Source organism: Danio rerio, chromosome 3 (genome assembly GCF_049306965.1).
Source record: "Danio rerio strain Tuebingen ecotype United States chromosome 3, GRCz12tu, whole genome shotgun sequence".
In the NCBI taxonomy this organism is placed as follows: Eukaryota; Metazoa; Chordata; class Actinopteri; order Cypriniformes; family Danionidae; genus Danio; species Danio rerio.
Window position 1 is genome coordinate 19182529 of NC_133178.1, and position 19874 is coordinate 19202402.

The 19874-nt window shown below is 35.2% G+C and overlaps 1 protein-coding gene and 2 long non-coding RNA genes across 8 annotated transcripts in view; 1 reads left to right on the plus strand and 2 right to left on the minus strand.

The window, feature by feature from the left end:
* Positions 1-1916, minus strand: part of LOC141381177 (uncharacterized) — a 273920-nt gene extending 272004 nt beyond the window's left edge. For 3 of the 5 annotated variants that reach the window (XR_012400923.1, XR_012400925.1, XR_012400922.1), the window contains exon 1: positions 1648-1845. This is a non-coding gene — a long non-coding RNA (uncharacterized lncRNA). Of the gene's footprint in view, positions 1-1647 lie in introns of all 5 variants that reach the window. The other 2 variants (XR_012400924.1, XR_012400926.1) reach the window with 2 other exon arrangements.
* Positions 1917-5036: 3120 nt separating this feature from the next.
* Positions 5037-19874, plus strand: part of LOC563017 (neurexophilin-1) — a 70540-nt gene continuing 55702 nt past the window's right edge. Inside the window, exon 1 of the mRNA XM_686381.8 lies at positions 5037-5479. Within this exon, the coding sequence (XP_691473.2) occupies positions 5426-5479 (54 nt within the window). The 5' untranslated portion in view covers positions 5037-5425. The remainder of the gene's footprint in view (positions 5480-19874) is intronic.
* The window catches only part of LOC103910239 (uncharacterized), a 37410-nt gene continuing 33356 nt past the window's right edge, over positions 15821-19874 (minus strand). For both annotated transcript variants that reach the window (XR_012400927.1, XR_002456932.3), the window contains exon 4: positions 15821-15912. This is a non-coding gene — a long non-coding RNA (uncharacterized lncRNA). The remainder of the gene's footprint in view (positions 15913-19874) is intronic.

Sequence of the window (19874 nt, forward strand, 5' to 3'; positions counted from 1 at the left end):
ATAATAATAAGAAATAATAATACTAAATTATAAAAAGAAGAAGAAGTTAAATAAGTTGATTCATCGCATTGTGCAGGACATAAAACAATGTTAGGGATTTGTTTGGAATCATTTTTATTGTGGAAAGTAGTTTTATTGTTTTGTTTAAAAGGAATTTAATATATAATTTATTTCTCAATTGCTTAAACACATTTGTCCACTCAAATATCTCATTTTTAAAGCTGTTAACACACAGGCAGTAACTGGAGCTCAAATTGGCAAAATCAATTATTTTGTTTCCAAAATGCTCCGACACTCACAAAACATTACAACCATACAATACAAACATTTATTAATCAACACAAATATTTTAATAAATCATCACGATTAGTGGTCAAATTAATTATTACTTTCTATGAATCATTACACAATATATAAAACGAAACCAAAATAAAAATTGCACAGCTTTCAATAAGAAAGTATTTTCATTAACTACAAATTAATAATTCAATAACCCAATCAATAAATAAATACACCCACACCACTACTTTTGTATATCCATTGTAATCATTTCACTGTAATCATGCAAATCATCCCTGCTGTAAAAAACAGCTTAAACCTGTGTAAGCTGGTATGCCGATTTTTGCTGGTTGACCAGCCTGGTTTTAGAGGGGTGTTTGGCCATTTCCAGATAGAGGTAAAGTTGGTTTTATATTCGCACATTCAGACTTTCCCCTTAATAATATAATATCATAAAATAGTTTTTGCAAGTTTTAAATAGCGAAATCATAATAGCAGCAAATGACTATCAAAGTACAACATTGTTCACAGTCAAATAAAGAGTGTTAATGTTGTTTAGAAGTCATACTTGCATGCCAATTCTGGTCGAATATTCAAAGTAACATGGTAAACAATATAGGGACTTCAAAATGAACGAATGTGTGAATATAAAACCATCTTTACCTCTATCATTTCTAGACTGATTTCAATCTTTACCTCTATCATTTCTAGACTGATTTTAACCATTTCAAGCCTGGTCTTAGCGGGTCAGGCTGGGAAATAAACAGGTAACACCAGCTAAATCCAACCTGACAAGTGAAAAGCAGCCTAGCAGGCTGGTTTAAGCTATTTTTTTCAACAGGTTTTATTGCAAACATTACACCACATTTATGTGTAATAAAAACCAAGTTATTGCTATACTACTGCTTAATTTTAACAAACAAAAATTTTGCACTAATATATTGACTTTAGTGGCCATTTGTATACATTTTGTTTACATTTTTGACACAGTCCCTTTTGGCACAACAACAACATATGAATAGCAGGATCAAAGCTTTAAGACAATCCCTAGTGCAAAATAGTTTTTTTTTACCCAGATCAAAACCTTCCGAAAAATGCTTTTGCACTTAAATGCACTTACAGTAAGTACAACACTATTTGTTAGACCAGGTGGACAAAAATGTTTCTGGAGAGCCACTATTGCCATTTAGAACCCTAATTAAACATCCAAACAACTCAGTCAATGTATCCAGGCTCTAGAGAACACAACTGTGGCCTAAACTCAAATAACACACTTCATGTGCACATGTGAAATTGGATTGCTCTCAGCAGCCGTGTTTGTCCAAACCTATATGTTACCTTTCAAACGTGTTTGCAGTCATTACTCACCCTCAAAACATACTTCTGCCACACTTCTGCGAGCACTGAAGTCACAAAATTGTGGATTACGAGATAAACTAGGACTGGGTTTGTGTTTAAGAAAATATTGGAGCTAAACTGCAGGATGATGGTCCTTCAGAAGCGTGGTTGATCAAACACGTATTTACAACGAGTTTCCAAAAAGGCCATACTAACAAGATTCGACACAAGATGGCGCTAGAGGCCTTTCCATTGTTCGTCACAGACGCAGCAACTCCTCATTGGATTACCACCGTCTCCCACACAGCACACTCAAATGACATTAGTGTTGTGAAACGAGATAAAGCCACTAACGCCCTCAGTCCTGATCCCTACACTAATGCAGGCTCGCAGACAGACAACAAAGACACTATCTCTTTCTATCACAGACACACACCGCATGGCCTGTAACATTATCCTTATGCATAATTTCTCTGAATATTGCAGAAAGGTCGACAAAGGTATGAAGCGTGTCTAGTTTACATTTCTCTTTGCTAATCTATAATTGTTAAGCATATTCTTAAAGGGAAAGTTTACCCAAAAATGAATTCCGTCGTCATTTGGACCACTTGTCCTTCACTAATTGCTAACCTATTTGACTGTCTTTCATCTGTTAAAGACAAAAGAAGTTTTGAAGAAGTTGAAAACCTGTATCCATTAACTTCCATAGTATTTGTTTTTCTACTATGGAAGTCAATGGTTTCATGTTTTCAGCTTACTTCAAAATGTCTTCATTTGTGTTTAACAGATGAAAGAAATTTGTAATGTTTTAGATCCACTTAAGGGGGTGTAAAAAGTGAGTATATTTTAATTTTGGAGTGAACTATTCCTTTCATATAGTCAACATAAGAAAAAATAGCGTTAATCCTGTGAAGCCATTTAAGATGATCTCCCTTTAAAAAGAAATGCACACAGTTAGATTTATTTATGTTTCATTACTATATTAAAGGTTATTTTTGTAGAAATGGTTGATTTGCAGACAAAAAAAAAGAGTTAATGAGTCTATTGCTTTAATGTACCACGTGTGTGTGACCTCTGACATTATAAGGTCATTGTACATCCCCTGTCAGATAATATTAATGGGCATTGAAGCTGTGTGTGTGTGAATGATTAAGTGCAAGTCTGCGCTGGCTAGGTGATGAAAAGGCAAGAGGGCAAAGGGTCAAATTCTCTGATTGAAACCCTGGAGATTGAGAGACAAAATGTAAAGATCAATATGCAGATTAGGAAAGAAAAAAAGAAGAAAAAGTAATGACATTTAAAAAGATTATCACTCACTACTGGCAAAAAGACAGACTAGAAAATAAATATTGGCAACAAACGTGTGGTGATCAGTTGGCTTTAGAACAAGTGATCTGATTTCATATTAGACTCACATAGCAAGGCAGAGGATGCCGGGCTGTTTCAAATCAATAAAACTAAACAAATCGCATCACAATACGCATACCAGGCCTCTCCCAGGGCCAATTACCAGTTAGGTGGAGAGGAGAGCATCTTGGATGAAAAAAAGAAGAGGCAAATAACCCAAAACAGATAACAGAGGTGCATCGACTCAGACAAACCAATAACAAGCGCATGCACCTTGTGACAAGGTACCATCGGCATCAGGTTTAATAACCTGTGACGCTCCTGCCGTCAGCACAGTGAGGGAAGGACATCTTTCTGTTGCTTATCAATAGGTTTTTAAAAAAAAATGCACCTGAAGGGATAGTTCACTCAATAATAAATATGCTGTAATTGTTTTCTCACCCTTCACTTGTTTCAAACATATTTTCGCTTTTTTTCTTCTTCTGTTAAATACAAAAGAAGATATTTCGAAGAATGCTGGTTATTGGCATCCACTGACTACCATCAGGGTGGATTTAGTGATTTGGGGGCCCTGAGCAATTCCGGCCATGGGGACCAAAAGTTCTAAAATGCACCTTTTGTACTTTAATTTATTTGTAATTGATTTATTTTGCTGTTTTGTATTCTAATAACACTTAATTTCCTTTTCTAAATTTTGTCTCCATGCAAAATAATAATAACAACATGTAAAGCATTATGCAAAATGTTTTAAATGATTAGTTTTCTTAAAAATGGATTCACAATAAAATGATATATAAACTATTTCAATTTTAAAATTAAATCTTTCCTAATTTGACTGCTGGACTGCTCCATGATTGAAGGTGGGGGACACATTTGCGCATTTGCAAAATTATGAAAATTATGTATACAAAATGTATAGGAACAATTTATACTTCTAGGTTTTTATTTGGGGGCCCTAAGATTAACTGAGGCCATATGCAGCCTCTTGCCTTGCTTATTGCCATGTTTTTTTTCATAATGGCTCCCAGCAACCAGCATTTTTTAAAATAACTTTTTGTTGTTAGTTAACAGAAGAAAGAAACTCATAAAGGTTTAAAACCAGATGAGGGAGAATAAATGATGAGGTCATTTTAAAATTAGTTCAACTATCCCTTTAATGTCATACAGAACATGGTAAACAAAAACCTGTCATGTCAAAATATTTTTGTTTTGTTTTTCATTTGTTTTTAAATGTAAAAAAATAAAAAAAATAAAAAAATCCTCCTAATGTGAATCCAAAATAAACAGGCAAAAATTAGATAATCCACAAGTTAAGACGTGGAATACCGCTTCAGTGTCCAAACATGTACTGGTTGTAATTGAGGAGTTGATCACACAATAGAATATGACTTGTTCACACAAGCTTTATATATATATATATATATATATATATATATATATATATATATATATATATATATATATATATATATATATATATATATATAATCAGTGTACACTGCAATTAGCAATGCATGGTGTCTCAGATAAAAATTATTTGAATGATTATACAAAAAAAAAAAAAACCTCTAACATAGTAGGTTTTTTGTACATATCATGGGTGTAGGTTTTCGTTGTTTGTATTCAGAACATGATAATGAATGATATCAGACTGACCAACTGTATTTGATGTTCTAGGTAGTAGAAATAACAGAGATCCCCCAATATGCTGTGCATTATTTACCAAACACTGTGAATTATTTGTCAAATAGAACTTACAAGGCTTGAACTAATTGTGATTCAATTTAATCGTTTCGTTTCGTTTTCGATAGAATGGGGTTGAAAGAAAGAAAGAAAGAAAGAAAGAAAGAAAGAAAGAAAGAAAGAAAGAAAGAAAGAAAGAAAGAAAGAAAGAAAGAAAAAAAGAAAGAAAGAAAAATAAATGGGTTACGTTTTGGAGCTTTGGGTATGCGTGTGTATGTGAGAAAGAGAGAGGGGGAGAAGGAGGGAAAGAGGGGAGAGGAAGATTGGGGGTTCTGACGATGAAAAGAGAGAGGGGGGTTTAAAACGTCAGCGCGTGCAGGAGTCCTGCTGCCAGTCTGCATGCACTGATGTGCGCGACGCTCGAGGAGTTTGCGCTCCGGTCAGGCTCGCGCACTGGGATCCTAAACCGTCACCAGCACATAAAAGCGCGGATAACGGAGATGATTCGCCTCACACCGCAACACAACACGGAGCAAAGTGTGCGCAGATGGCAGCGATGAAGTGTCCTGTCAGTTACCACACAGCTTTGGATGTGGCGCGCTCCAAGTAGCGGGAGTTTACTGTGACAGACAGCAGGTGGGATTCCCACTTCGAGGAGAGCTCGCGCGCTTGACTTTTTTTGTTGGACATGGGACCGGGTCTCGCCTGTTTTGGATACGGTACCGGAGGAACCGCGGCTTCTTGAACGGAGAGCTGTCGACAGCTGGACACCGACGAGATGCGCTCCGACCACGGCTTCATCCTGCTGCTCCTCAACGGGACAGCGTGCTTGGTGAGCGACTATGAGGGTGATTTGAGGTCTAAGGGGTGATATAGCCTAAGTTTCAGTACGGTGTCTATTGAACCGAAAGGGGACTCGGTTAGCGGTTGAGTGGTGCGCTTTACGTGGCCGTCACCTGCGCGTCAAGGGGTTACCGTTACCGTCTTCCACCGTGCGCTCGCGCTTCACACTTGAGGGCGGGAGTTTAGGGCGCGAGCTCTGGATGGACTCGCTCGAGCGCGTATTGACTGCTTTTTGAACGTCATGGTTCGCTTCGCGCGCAAGGGGTCCCATGCCCATTCTGTGTATTTTGTGTGTGCGCAGAGGAAAGAGAGAGGAGAGTACAGTGAGAATAAACAGTGGCGTCATAGTCATAATATTACGAGGGTGTACCAGTGAGTTTTATTAAGAATAACTTTAAGTAATAACAAATAGGCAAGACTGCTGAAAATTATTTTAACAATGGGTAATATTGGTCTTAAGCAAAAGTTTGAGGAATTCGTATAAAGTTTTAGACCAAAATTACTTGCCAGCACTAAGCAAAGCGCAGAATGAAAGCAATTCTGGAAAAAGTGTGAATGGAGCAGGTTAAAATACTTTTTTTAAATACGGATCTTCACGGTAATTTTTTTTATTTAGGCTACTTGTTATTATTATAATTATTATTATTATTATTATTATTATTATTATTTGCAATGACTGACTACAAAAGCTTTACTCTGATATACTAATTCAAGATCGGAAAAAACAATCAAGGTATCAGAAGCTTTTTGATTCTTTTAAAATGATGATTTTATTTTTTCCATTAAGAGAAAAATGTACAAGAGAGTCCGACAATTCTAAATAAAGTAAAAAAAAAAAAAAAAAAAAAAAAAAAAAAAAAAAAAAAAGTAAAATAGTCCTGACAACTGGCACGGAATTTAAAAGTAACAGTTTGGGCGCATTTGTTCTTTGGTATTTCTGAGAGAGATGGCAAAGATTTCTTGCTTGGAGAGTCAGTAATTATTATGGCAGACTCTAGAGAGCCTTACACTGTTGACATCAATGGGTAAAATATGCTGGGGGTATCCACACTTTTAACTTTAGAGCACAGGTTGCGTATGGCTGCCTGTTTTTTTTATGCACCTGCTGTGAGGGTGTTATAGCTTAACACCCGCAGTCTAAATTTAATCCCCCTCTAGCAGTCTCTGTGTTACAATTATCTGCTGTGTAGCTGGAATAATTCATGACTTCTTCTTTGACACGTTTTAATCCTCTTGTATTCAGCAGGGATAATAAAAAATGTTGCCATTAAAGTGAAAAAAAAAGGGGGGGGGGGGGATACACATCAAAATTGGAAATCTAAACAACAAACAAGGATTTCTTCATTTGTTGAGTGTAATTATGTCTCATACAGGGAGCTTCGGTGGGATGTTGCATTAGAACAAAATAAATCCATCCTCCTGCTGTAAAGCCTCCCATTTGGCTACTTACATTTGTCCATTCGGAAGGGGGCGGACAACTAATAACCATGACAAATCTTCCCTAGATTAATTACAAAACACTTACATGTAATCAACTGAGAGGGGATGCTGGGAAGAGGACATTTAATAAGGTCACATTTCTTTTAATCTGTAACAGAAGTTTGGATTTGATGGGGGTCAATCCTGACAGAAATGCACAGAATGTACAGATCAAGTCAGAATTATTAGCCCTCCTGCATTTTAGCCCCCTGTATGTTTTCCTCAATTTCTGTTTTAACGAAAAGACGTGTTTTTTTTTTTCACCCAACACAGTTCTAAACATAATAGTTGACTAATTTCTAATAATTGATTTATTTTATCTTTGACATGATGACAGTACATAATATAACAATGACTAGATATTTTTCATGATACTAATATTTAGCTTAAAGTGACATTTAAAGGCTTACTGTAACTAGGTTAATTGGGTTAACTAGGCAAGTTAATTTGGCAAGCCAAATGATAGAATATGTAAACTTAGTTTATATAAACACTCTCAGAAGTAAAGGCACAAGTGCTGTCACTTGGGCCGTACCTTTTCAAAAGCTTTGTATTTGTACCTAATAGTGAATTCACAGTAGTACCTCGAGCAGTGGCGTAGCAACTGGGGGCGGGGGATACTTCCCCTTTCACTTTTAGAGACAGAACATTTAGAAACAGGTGATCAAGAACGTAAACTTTTGGTTCTCATACAGATGCCAACCCCCCCCCCCCCCCTTTTTTTTTTAAAAATGTATATTACACCCCTGACCTGATAAATTACTACACATGACACCTAAAATGTACCTTTGAGGTACCACTATGGACCTTTCAGCTACAAATATGTACCGTTAGAAAAGGTATTGCCCCAGTGACAGCTCTCTTATCTTTATTTCTGAGAGTGTATAATTAAATAATAATAATAATAGGCCTGGGTGCTGATCCGCAGAGGACTATTATTTTGAGGGCCATGTCACAAGCTCAGATTTGGTTGACCAACCAGAGGAAATTGGCTGTTTCAGCACCGCCTACATGTGTATAATGAATTTTAAAGTCATAAACCAGAAAAAAACTAAATTCGAGCCAAAATCCAATATTTTTGTTATTTATTCGTAAGCAAACGAAAAAACAAACAAACAAAAAAAAAAACATCAGTTTTCTTTGTTTCCTTTCTTGCGTTTAAAATTGGAAAAAAAAAATTTAACCGTACACCGACCACACACCTTTATTAATCCTCATTTTGTCTTGCTTATAAATATATCATAGTGTATACTGTTTATTAATCAATTTAAGTTATGTAAACAAAATAAAATAAAAAAGCGGCAATAATTCGTGCCCTCTTATGGTAGGTGCGCACAGTGTGTACAGTTGTACGACTGCAGGCACCACTGAGTCATTGTATAATGATTGATTGTTCTGTAGCCAACCGAAGAAAAAATGCTTAAAGGGGCTAATAATATTGACCTTAAAATTGTATTTAAAATTAAAAACTGCTTTTATTCTAGCCGCAATAAAACAAATAAGACTTTCACCAGAGGAAACAATGTTTTCAGACATACTGTGAAATTTTCTTGCTCTGTTAAACATCACCTGGAAAGTGTTTAAAAATATTTAAAATATTTTTCTAAAAGTCACAGAAGGGCTAAACATTTTGACTTCAACTGTATATCTGGTTTAATATGTTTAAAAAATAATTATATTTTCAACCAAGTAAGAAAACTTATTCCCAACAAAAGAAACATGCTTAAAAGGGCCGACTTATAAAATCCCAGGTGAAGGTCATAAGAAATGTAATTAAAGTACCATACACGATTTGCCTCATGCGGTTTGCAGAATACCCTCAGCGCATACCTTCAGATATATAACCATACATTACATCGCTAAGACACTAATAATCTAATTATCCAATTTTGCTTGCGGCATCAGGTCATTTATCTGCCACGTTACTTAAAACCTAAAGGCAAGACAGATGCAAGAAAATGGCTTACGCGTTCAGACGCCTCAATTGAGCACCATGGGTAATTCATTTGCCGTGTGACAGTGATAAATTATGGAGCAATTCACGAATTATCCCTTATTAAACACTATTATGCGATTATTATTAATAGACATGTAGAGAACATTAATAATAAACCTTAATTTTTCAGCTGGTATATTGAAACTAAAGGCCTGCCTAAAGCCCTCAAGCATTTGCTAGTTAAGCTCAGGAGCTTTGATTAAATCTGTGGCCTGTGCCGTGATCTAAGTGGATTTAGCAACTAAGAAAATCTACTGATCAACAGATGCTTATTAGGTTATTTGGCCACATACACAGTGCGAAGTTATGAGAGTCAGTCTAGTAAATTAGCATTTTGACCACGTACATTTGAATGCCTTAATATTGTAGTTTCATAACATTTTGGATCTGACATGATTGACACTGTGGTTACCATAGCAACAATCTGGCATCTTGCAGGCTTGGTATCATCAAAAGTCATTTATCAGTGACTAAAAAATCATCATGGTTTGGAATTTTAACTAGATCACTGTCAACAGATGCATTTTGCTTTGTGTTTGGGAGGTTAGTGCACACAATTACCATGTGCACTAATCATCTATGCATGTCAATACTTCATAATAAGTGTCCATATTTAATTGGGCTTAATCAGTTTATGGAGCTAATAAAGGTCACTACAGGTCAGGCCCATAGCCAGCATGGTGAAAGGGGGGTCTTTTTTCTTAAAAAGTTGCCCCTTACAGTTAATTTTCTCATTTCTATTTAATTACGAAGTTAAGTATTTATAGTTTAAAAAGCTACTGCATTTTTAGCGACATTTTAACCACTATTAATTTCTGCACTGTAAAATATTTGACCCTAAATTTACAGTAAATTACTGGCTAATAATTGCAATACTTTCAAAGTAAGGTACTGTATGCTAATTCACAGTAAGTTACTATGAGGTACGTCATAATACCAATAACTCTGTAAATATTTCTAATTATCAACAAATAGCCTGTACTAGCATAAAAGTTAGTGTATTCATTTTTATGTTGAATAAAATCTCATTAATGTTTGTATTCCTATAACTAACATGCAAAAGATATAGCCATTTTTACAGTAAGTTGCTGTAATCATGATGTCTGCATTAATTTCACAATAAAATTCAGAATATGTTAAATTTAACAGGTAACTCCTGTAAAGTGACACTAATGTAATTTACTGTGAAAAATTACAGTAACATGTTGTGAAATTCTGGGAATTTATTACTGTGTGGATTGGCTTGTCGGGTGGTCATCATAACCACACTATTTGATGTACCAAAACATTTTCTAAAGATTTAGAATGAAGGAATATGAAAACTTGTTTATACATATTATTTTTGATCATATATCATTAGGAAAAATGAATCTGTTAAAGTTTTAAATTAAAAACGACCTATTATGCTAAGTAGCCTGTTGTCATTTATTAAGCAAATAACAAACTGGCCAGTGCATTCAACTTTCCTCAGTCAGAATTTGGCCACTTGATTAATAAAACAATTATACATTTTAATAATAATAATTTAAAATTAGTAGAGCATCCTGGTTTTTATTTTTTTATATTTAAAAAAATACATTTGAAAATTCATGGATAACAACAATAGTCTAATTAGTATTCAAATTAACTTTTATATGCTTAAGAATTTACTTCTGGTGCTTCACACCTTTTTAATGGTCAAGAAAAAAAAAGGTTTACTTGTAAAAATCCAAAGTTACTTGTAAAATGTTTTCTCTATTTAACAACAATACAGTAGTGAAAGATGACTTCACCTACGTACATCAGATTTATCTTGGTCTTAAAGCTGATGAGTTAATTTCACAATTTATATTGGCATACAGTAACATTCAAAATGGGCCAAATTAGCTCAAGTAGGGACAAACTCTGGACCTTTGTAAGTAGGGGGTGGGTTTTTTGAACCATTCAACCTCCCCCCACCCAACCCCCCAACCCCCCCACTCCCCGGCTAGAATACTTCGGTACATACCCAATTTATTTCTAAGTGAAATGATCAGTCAGTATGTATCTTGTTTCCACTGTGATTCTTTGTGCCACGCATATAGCAGAGACTCAGATCTACAATTTGTTTAAATTAGCTGTCAATAATTTTTTAGTTGAAATTATTGTACAATGTAGAGTTTAAATAATGTAAATGAATGAAACCCCTGTAATTGCACATAATTATTGCATGATTGCACTCCTGCTGAGGACAAAAATGACCCTTATGTGAAACTGAACTTGTTTAAATTGCTTAACTCCATTGTATAATACAAAAATACTGTGTAAATTAGTAGTTTTCTTTATTTTGTCATTTATGAATTGCAATATGAGACCTTACACCAACATCTTTTGAGTAAACAAAGAAAAAAAAACTGGTGTTGAAAATTAGAGAGGGGTCTGGATCATACCTGTCAACCCTCCTGTTTTTCCCGGGATTCACCCGTATTTTACAATTCTATTCTGCTATCATCCCGTAAAGGAATTTCCCCGCATTTCTCCCATATTTTCAGTCTTTCTATGAAGAGTGGTAAATAAACATTAAAGAGCCGAGCCTCCCTATACTCAACCTATACCGCCGAACCACCAGGGGCTGCCCTTACTCTTAAATGTGAGTCTGTTCTGTGCTTTCGCTTTATTCGGACATGAAAACACTTTGCAATAAACATAAAATGAACTTCCTTTTCATTACAGGTGCCGTCTTCCTTTCATATGCAATCCTCCATAGTGATAAATAGGCGCTGCTGAACAGATTCTGTACTCGGGATTTGAAGCGGAGCGAAAGTCTGGGTTTTGGGTGCATGTTTGAACAGACTTATACATATAACTAATAATAATAATTACATCTAAAGATGTCGATCTTAGTTTTTTTTTTCAAACACAACTAATTTTGTCCTAAATGAGCATAAAAATTTAGGGAAGCAGTCGAATGCTTTCATTATAACGTTAGATGTTTAGATGTGTATTTAACGTAATGAAACAAATTTTTTTTTAAATCATTCATTCATCATTGCTCTTTAATCAGAATGTGTAAATTATACAGTGAAGAAACGGCTTATGAGATTTCATGGGGGTGGGGGGAAGGGGGGGTGGGTGAAATCCCTTTCTATGGTGGACATATCCCTTATTTTCACATCCCAATGTTAACAGGTATGGTCTGGATTAGATGCAGTTGCAAGCTGAGCTGCATGCACTATTTTTAGTGCACACACTAACCCCACCCCTAAAAGTAATGTTACTAGCTCCATTAAGTGCACTGTGTCAGATATTGTATGTCTGATATTTGCAGCTTACATATACAATTCTGCATCCACATACTATTAGAGAAGTACAGTACAAAAACCTGGTAAGAAACTGACAGTAGTTAATTCTATACATATTATTTCCTTTACAATGTACTGTTTAAAATGATTAAAATGTCAATAATAGTCACTTTGTTAAACTGCAGAGTTTCCCATAATGCAAGTCATCAGCGTAAATAAATGAAAACACCTGCTACCACAACCCAGCACTCGGGAAACACACACTCATACACTACAGCTTTTTGACTTGTTCACCAAATTCACCTATACTGCATGTCTTTGGAATATGTGGGAAACTCAAGGGAATCCCGCCTCCCTTTTTAAAGTGCATTCCACTTTGTCAAGAATGAGGGAAGCTTACTTGAACATACCCTTGATCCTTCGATTTTGACAGAGGGAGCAAATCAGATTTATATATCCACTTCAGCGCCTATATCTCCAGATATGTACAGTAGATAAAATAAGATATTAAAATTTGACTTACAAACCATGGTAAACCTTGAAACCGGTTGTTGTTCCATGCTTAGTGCTCATGTTACAGTCTGATAAAGCACAGTTCCACAAAGCAGATAAAAGGTTGCAATGCACTTTTCCCTTGTGTTTGGTTTTGCAAGACAGTGTTGGTTGTGGTTTAGGTCAGCGGTTTAGTGTAAAGTAAATTGTAAGACAAGCCCCACTTCTCATGGATGTGTACAAGAAGGACGTGTCTCTGAAACACTACAAAACCCACCTTAAATAATGTATTTCAGAATCGCAAAATATAAACAGCGCCCTCTAGTGGATTTGTCATTTGAAACATGCAACAAAATGTACCAAGAAAAAACTATTTTTTTTATTTCGCAAATATGTAGTCTTAGGCAGGTATTTCCAATGAGTCTGGGTTAAATACATCTTTCACTCTGGAATACATTTTAGCTGATTAACCATATCTTTCCAGTTGTATTGTAGCTTTCACAGTATGATCTATTTGATATCTACATGTTCAATAAGTTTTCTAAATGCTTTATATTGTAAATCATTTATCCTTGCATGTTTTTTCCCCCTTTTTGAGGTTGTAATTTAATTGAATTAAAATGGCTTTGAAATTACAGACTTACATCATAAACCCACCCTTTTTATAATCTATGGCAAACTTGCATTTTTCTACCTAATCAGCAAACAATAGAGGTTTAAATCCCCACTCTTGTGTTTTTTTTTCCATCCACAATAATTCCTCTTGCTTAGAAGCACATATCAGTATGACTACTCATTATATTCCACTATCAGTGCAGTGCAACCTTAACATGAATGTCACTGTAAACCTATATATTTCTGGTAAATTTAGAACAATAAGGTTAAATAATAAAAGATTTACTGAACATAAATATATATAAAATGAACAGCTTGTTCTAATCTATATTTCAATATTCAGATCATCAGTGGTCATCCTGTTCACCCCCTTTCTCTCCTGATTGTGACGATTTAAGTGATTTCTCCACAGAACAATGTCATTCAGTCAAGAGCTTATTGCTGGCAATTACCACATTAAATGTGTTTATGCTGATGATATTGGCCCAGTATCATACTCATTATGAGCTCATTAAATTAATATAGTTACAAGATGCAATATTTCAGACCCGGCAGTCCATTTTCTACACAGCCATGAGGGAAAATCAACTAAACACAGACATTAAAATCAGACAACTACAGTCCATCTGTCTGGGTGTGTGCGGGAAGCTTTGGCCTTGGCAGAGAAATTAAAAAAATATATGAATAAATTAAGAATGTGTGTGTGTGTTTGTGTGTGTGCAAAACACCAATTAACAAAATTTCACACATTTTTTTGTCACATCATGCTATCAATAAGATTGAAAGATTCCTGTGTTTTTACAACAATTCAGTTTAGATGGACATTTCTGACTGGATAGATATTTTATTAAACAAAAATTAAAGCAAACAATGATAAATAAAACTGGGAAGACATCAGGAGCTTTGAAGTCAGTATCTCATTTGATTAATTGTACAGGATTTCAGAGACTTTTTTGTCCGCTTGGAAACAATGCCATAATGACAGCAAACTGAAAGTGTTTACAGCTGTGACAACAAGCATTTATCAGCTAAACTCTTGATTTTCAAAAGTATGTGCTTTGTGACTTTGCGGCTTGTGTGGTTTTCTTGCAAGTCTGTTGTAGGGACATCATTTTGATAACCTTGAACACAATGCTGAACAAATCTAGCTGTGATTGGTCAAGGAAACCTGAAAAAGAGTCAAGACCATCTTTTTTTAAAGTTTGCATAAACTCAAATTTGCTGCAGACTTTTTAATTCAGCTTGATGATGCATTTCCACCTGAAACAGAAAATTGAGGAGGGGGCAGGGTTTAATTTTTGTACTCCTCCTTTAATATTTTACTTAGCAAACTAACATTCAGAGGGGCGTGGCTATGCATATTTCACCGAGAGTGGAAGCAAATGATCAGATTTTGATGAAAGAGTACCGGAAATGTTTTTGTTTTGGGATGTAAACAATAACGATGGTCCCGACGTATTTCATAGCTGTTTTATATTTTAAATTTCCATATCTTCTGAGAGTCCAAAAAGTTCCACATATTGATAAATAATGTTACAATAGCTGTTATAACATCAAGTTTGACAACAGGCCGGACATGTTCAATGACATCACCACATTGAAACAGTCTATACTTAATTAGTTAGTTTAATAGCTTAAACAATAAAGTTGTTACATTAATCTGGCTTACATGCTCAAATATTTACTGAAAATTCAGTGACTACTTACAGAGTAAGTGCCATAATTATAGAATAATAATAATTAAACCAAACTCACAATGGAATTTATCAATTAAAATTAACTTATCAACTATAGCCTAATAAAATGTTTAAATCGTATAGTCATAATCTGATTACAAGTCATAATCATAACTAATACAATTCGGTTGTTTTTAAAAAATATTTATACTGCATATCTGTAATAAATCTGGCTATTTTGAAAAGTTGACTTTAACCCATTAATTAAGAACTAGTCCTTAGACTTTATTGTAAAGTGTTTACTGCTGTACTTTATAATTCATTCATTTTCTTTTCGGCTCAGTCTCTTTATTAATCAGGGGTCGCCACAGTGGAATGAACCACCAATTTATCCAGCATATATTTTACGCAGCTGATGCCCTTCCAGCTGCAACCCATTACTGGGAAACACCCATACACACTCATTCACACACTTACTCTATGGACAATTAAGCTTACCCAATTCACCTACAGCACATGCCTTTGGACTTGTGGGGGAAACCGGAGCACCCGGAGGAAACCTGTGTGAACACGGGGAGAACATGCAAACGTGCAGCCGTTTAAAAATCTTTAAAAATCTGTTTGTATGCCATAAACCTTAAGATATTCTGTGACTCAACAAGGCCTGTCTCGACCCTTGTCTTGCCAGGTTTACAGTACAAGTAAATTCAGAGACTGTACCCTAGATTGACTCCCATTTCATCACTCAGGCTAACAAACAGATAAAGCACAGTTCTAAAGGCCAAAGGCACAGTAATATGATGCTTACCACCTGTGTGGCTTGACTGAATTTTCATGTAAATCTCTCATCCACCAGCTTCCCAGAGATGTGTATTATTGGCATGGATCTCACAAGCAGTATCTCCTGTTTTAACATATAGAAAGGAATGCACCAGATTACTAAAACAAGCCCTACTGTCAACATCCAATTATATCTCTATTAAATGTCATTATATAAATATTGAAGCACTTCTTAATTGAGACTAAGCCTTTGGTAGTGATCATGATTACATTAGAGTACAGATTAAAGACAAGCTATCACTTTGTAGTGGTGTCTGATTAAGGTCACTCTATGTAAACCGAAACAATGCATCGCAAGAGTATGTGCCTTATAAAAAAATCTCGGTACTCAAGAGGGCGACAGAGTTACCTTTGTCATGTTATGTCATGTATATGACATTAAACTAGAAGTGTTGTTCAGGCATGATAGCAAGTGACCTGACATAGCAAGCTGACAGTTTTTGAGTTTCTGGATTGCAGCAATACTAAGAATGCAGCATGTTGCACTGCATTATGAGTCACACATTTTGGAAGGCGATGATACCGGAAATCTTCCACAGCTAGAAGTGTCTGTGTTCACATACTTGAGTATGTTGTGGGTCTAAGAGAGCTAGCATTTAACTTACTGTTTTGGGAAAAAGACATCTTCTGTACTACAATTTACAGGTACATTTAGGCTATCTGATAGGTTTGTTTTTTCATTAATAAACGTTAACAAACAGAATATGAATTTCCAAGTTAAAAGGGGGTGTAAGTAAAGGATTGACAGAATAGGCTTTGGAGCCACTAAATTTCTTTGGACACTGCAGTCATGGTGCGATGTCTCAAACAAAAACTGATGTCTAGTCCATCTTGTTTGTGGTCTTCTAATTCATCAAAGAGGTTAAAAATGTGACACTGGTTATGGGTGACAAAGTTTAAGGGGTAGTTTACGTACTCAAGTTCTATATTCTCTTACTCAAGTAGTTCAAAACCTTTATGAGTTTATTTCTTTTGTTGAACAAAAAAATTAAGACATGTTGAAGAAAGCTGGAAACCTGTAGCAATTGACTTCAGTAGTTGTAAGTACAGATCCAGAATATATTATTTTGTGTTTAACAGAAGAATGAAAGTCAAACAGGTTTAAAAAAGTAAAGAGTGACTAAATGATAAAAACGTCTATATGGATGAGTTTGTGGTCTCTTGCAAGTCAGCTCTTACAGAAAAACCACATTAAACCCCCATGAGTGATTACATTGAGTCTTACATTTCACACTAGGGCTGCACAATAAAATGTTTCAGCATCTATATTGCAATGTGTGAATCTACAATAGTCCCACTAAAGGATCTGCAATGATGAGTTGGAATTATAGTTGATCGGCACCACAGTTCAGAACATGTCATCACAAAGTTTAACCCTAAAATAGATCGAAAGATTTTCGTTTATATGCGTTTTGAAGGTTTTGAAGATATATAAACGTAAATTCATTTATTCATTTTCTTTTTAGCTTAGTCCCTTTATTAATCTGGGGTCGCCACAGCGGCATGAACCGCCAACTTCCAGCTGCAACCCAACACTGGGAAACACATACACACTCATTCACACACACACACTCACATACACTACGGTCAATTTTAGCATACCCAATTCACCTGTACCAACAGGTCTTTGGACTTGTGGGGGAAACTGGAGCACCCGGAGGAAACCTACGCAAACACGGAGAGAACATGCAAACTGCACACAGAAATGCCAACTGACCCAGCCGAGGCTCGAGCCAGTGACCTTGCTGTGACCTTCAGGCAAACGTTCTACCCACTGCGCTACCGCGTCACCCAAAAACCTAAATAATTGTATTTAATTATTTATAGAATGAAGACTCTACACTAATACAGTGTTATTTAAAATTTAATTATTTGTCAATACTATAAGATTCCACAGAAAACCAAAAAAAAAATTTGTATTGCATTTCACTCTACAAAATAAGCCCAATCAATGTAAAATTATAAATTAATTCCAAATATAGTTTAAATCATCTTGTGAAACTATATTCATATCACAATATATATCGCAAACAAACTAAATATTGCAATGTCAGCTGTTGTCCGATATAATGCAGCCATATTTTACACATTAACATTTTTTTTGACATATGACTTTAACACATTTATTGTGTGACCACATTTAGATATCTGAATATGGCTATATTGATCAAATATTCACTTTTTGTTAAATTATAAAGTTGAAGACAAATTTATTATCCATCCAAATTATTTTTAGGTGCTTTTTATCCAAGAGAAGTGTTCGTTTTAATAGTTTATAATACATAAGTTTTAAATAACTAATTTCTTTTTTTTTCATGATCACAGTGGTCTCAAACTCAATTCCTGGAGGGCCACAGCTCTGCATAGTTTGGCTCCAACCACCTCTAACTCCCACCTGCTTAATAGTCTCTAGTAGACTTGAACACCTTGATTATTTGGATCGCTGGGTTTGATTAGGGTTGGAGCAAAACTGTGCAAAGATGCGCCTCTCCAGGAATTGAGTTTGAGACCTCTGGCCTAACTAATCATGTTAACTATGCAAGACATTGGACAACAATGGTTTATTCTGTACCAAATCAAGTAAAATTTTTAAGAGGGCCAGTAATATTTGACCTTAATTTTAAAAGTACTTTTATTCCAGCCAAACTAAAAGAAGAGGGAAATATTACAGGAAATACTGTGATGCTGTCTTTTTGCTGTTAAACATCACTTTAATTGTATATTAAATACATATAATTTAGACATCTAATTTATAATACTTATAATATCACCCTAAATATAATAATTGCTAACATGCTCAAATTTTACAGCGTATACAAATAAACACTAAGCAAAGACTAATACATTCTGCATTGTGTGTGCATACATTCAAACCTGACGCAGTTTATAAAATGTGTTAAGTCTGTTCTTGCATTTCCACTTGTTCAGGCATTTACTAAAGGCTTTTCACACTGTTTAGTTTTTCTTTATGTTGTTGCTGATGCCTTAACACCTTCAAATTAAGGTTTTCCTCCAGCATTGGGGTTTACACAGAATACAAGTTTAAGAAAATGAATGGTGGCAGATTATGAGATGGAAAGAAGCATCGTTTTTTAGTTTGAGTCTGCAGAGGTTTAGGGCTTTAAATAGTTTTTCACGACTTGTCGAAAGATAAGTTTCTTCATGGACTTGATGCTACATCCAGTTTATTTGAAGCACAGACATCTGTCACCATCTGTGGAAGTAGACAGATGGTTATTGTACTACCGGAGCATTGCAGTGACCTCATCAGGGTGTGACAGAGGCATCTGCTGACATCATTAGGGTGTGACACAGGCATCTGCTGGCGAAACCTTCAGGGCTGGATGAAAACAGAGTTATATTGCGTTCATTGTTGCTCCCCTACGTTTACTTCATTTTTAAATTCCTGAATCTAAAATCCTTAATATCTAAGTTACTTATTACTTAATTGTTTATGGCTTAAACCAGTGTAATATTCAATAGCCACATTGCAGGATGTGCAATGTTGAGATGATATTATAGTTGAACAGGTGCCACAGTTCAAAACAAGCATGATTTGAGAAGTCATTGGAAATTTTAATCATAAATACACCAATTAGTTTATCATTTGCATGTGTTTATAAGGCCTGTGACTGTGTTTATTATTCAATTTGTGACTGAATACTGCTAGACTCCCAGAAAATCATGAAATACTCTTTTTTAAATTTGTATCTTTGCTCTACTGTATTTATCAATGCTTGTGATTGTTTTTTTTTTAATAATTTATATTATGCAGATCAACTGCCCTGTGAAATCATCCCAATTAATCTAATGTTATGAATTTAAAAAGTAGACTTACTCATTTAAAGGTGCAAAAGGTGATCCGCCTAAATGTTAGCATAATATCTTTCAAACATAATACCTTCTCGGTCGTCCAAAGGCACACCTCCTGAAATCTTGAATGTACACATTAAAGATGACAGAGATCCACTAGTTCATGACATGACATTCACCAGTTATAAAGAAAACTTTATAGTACTTTATTAT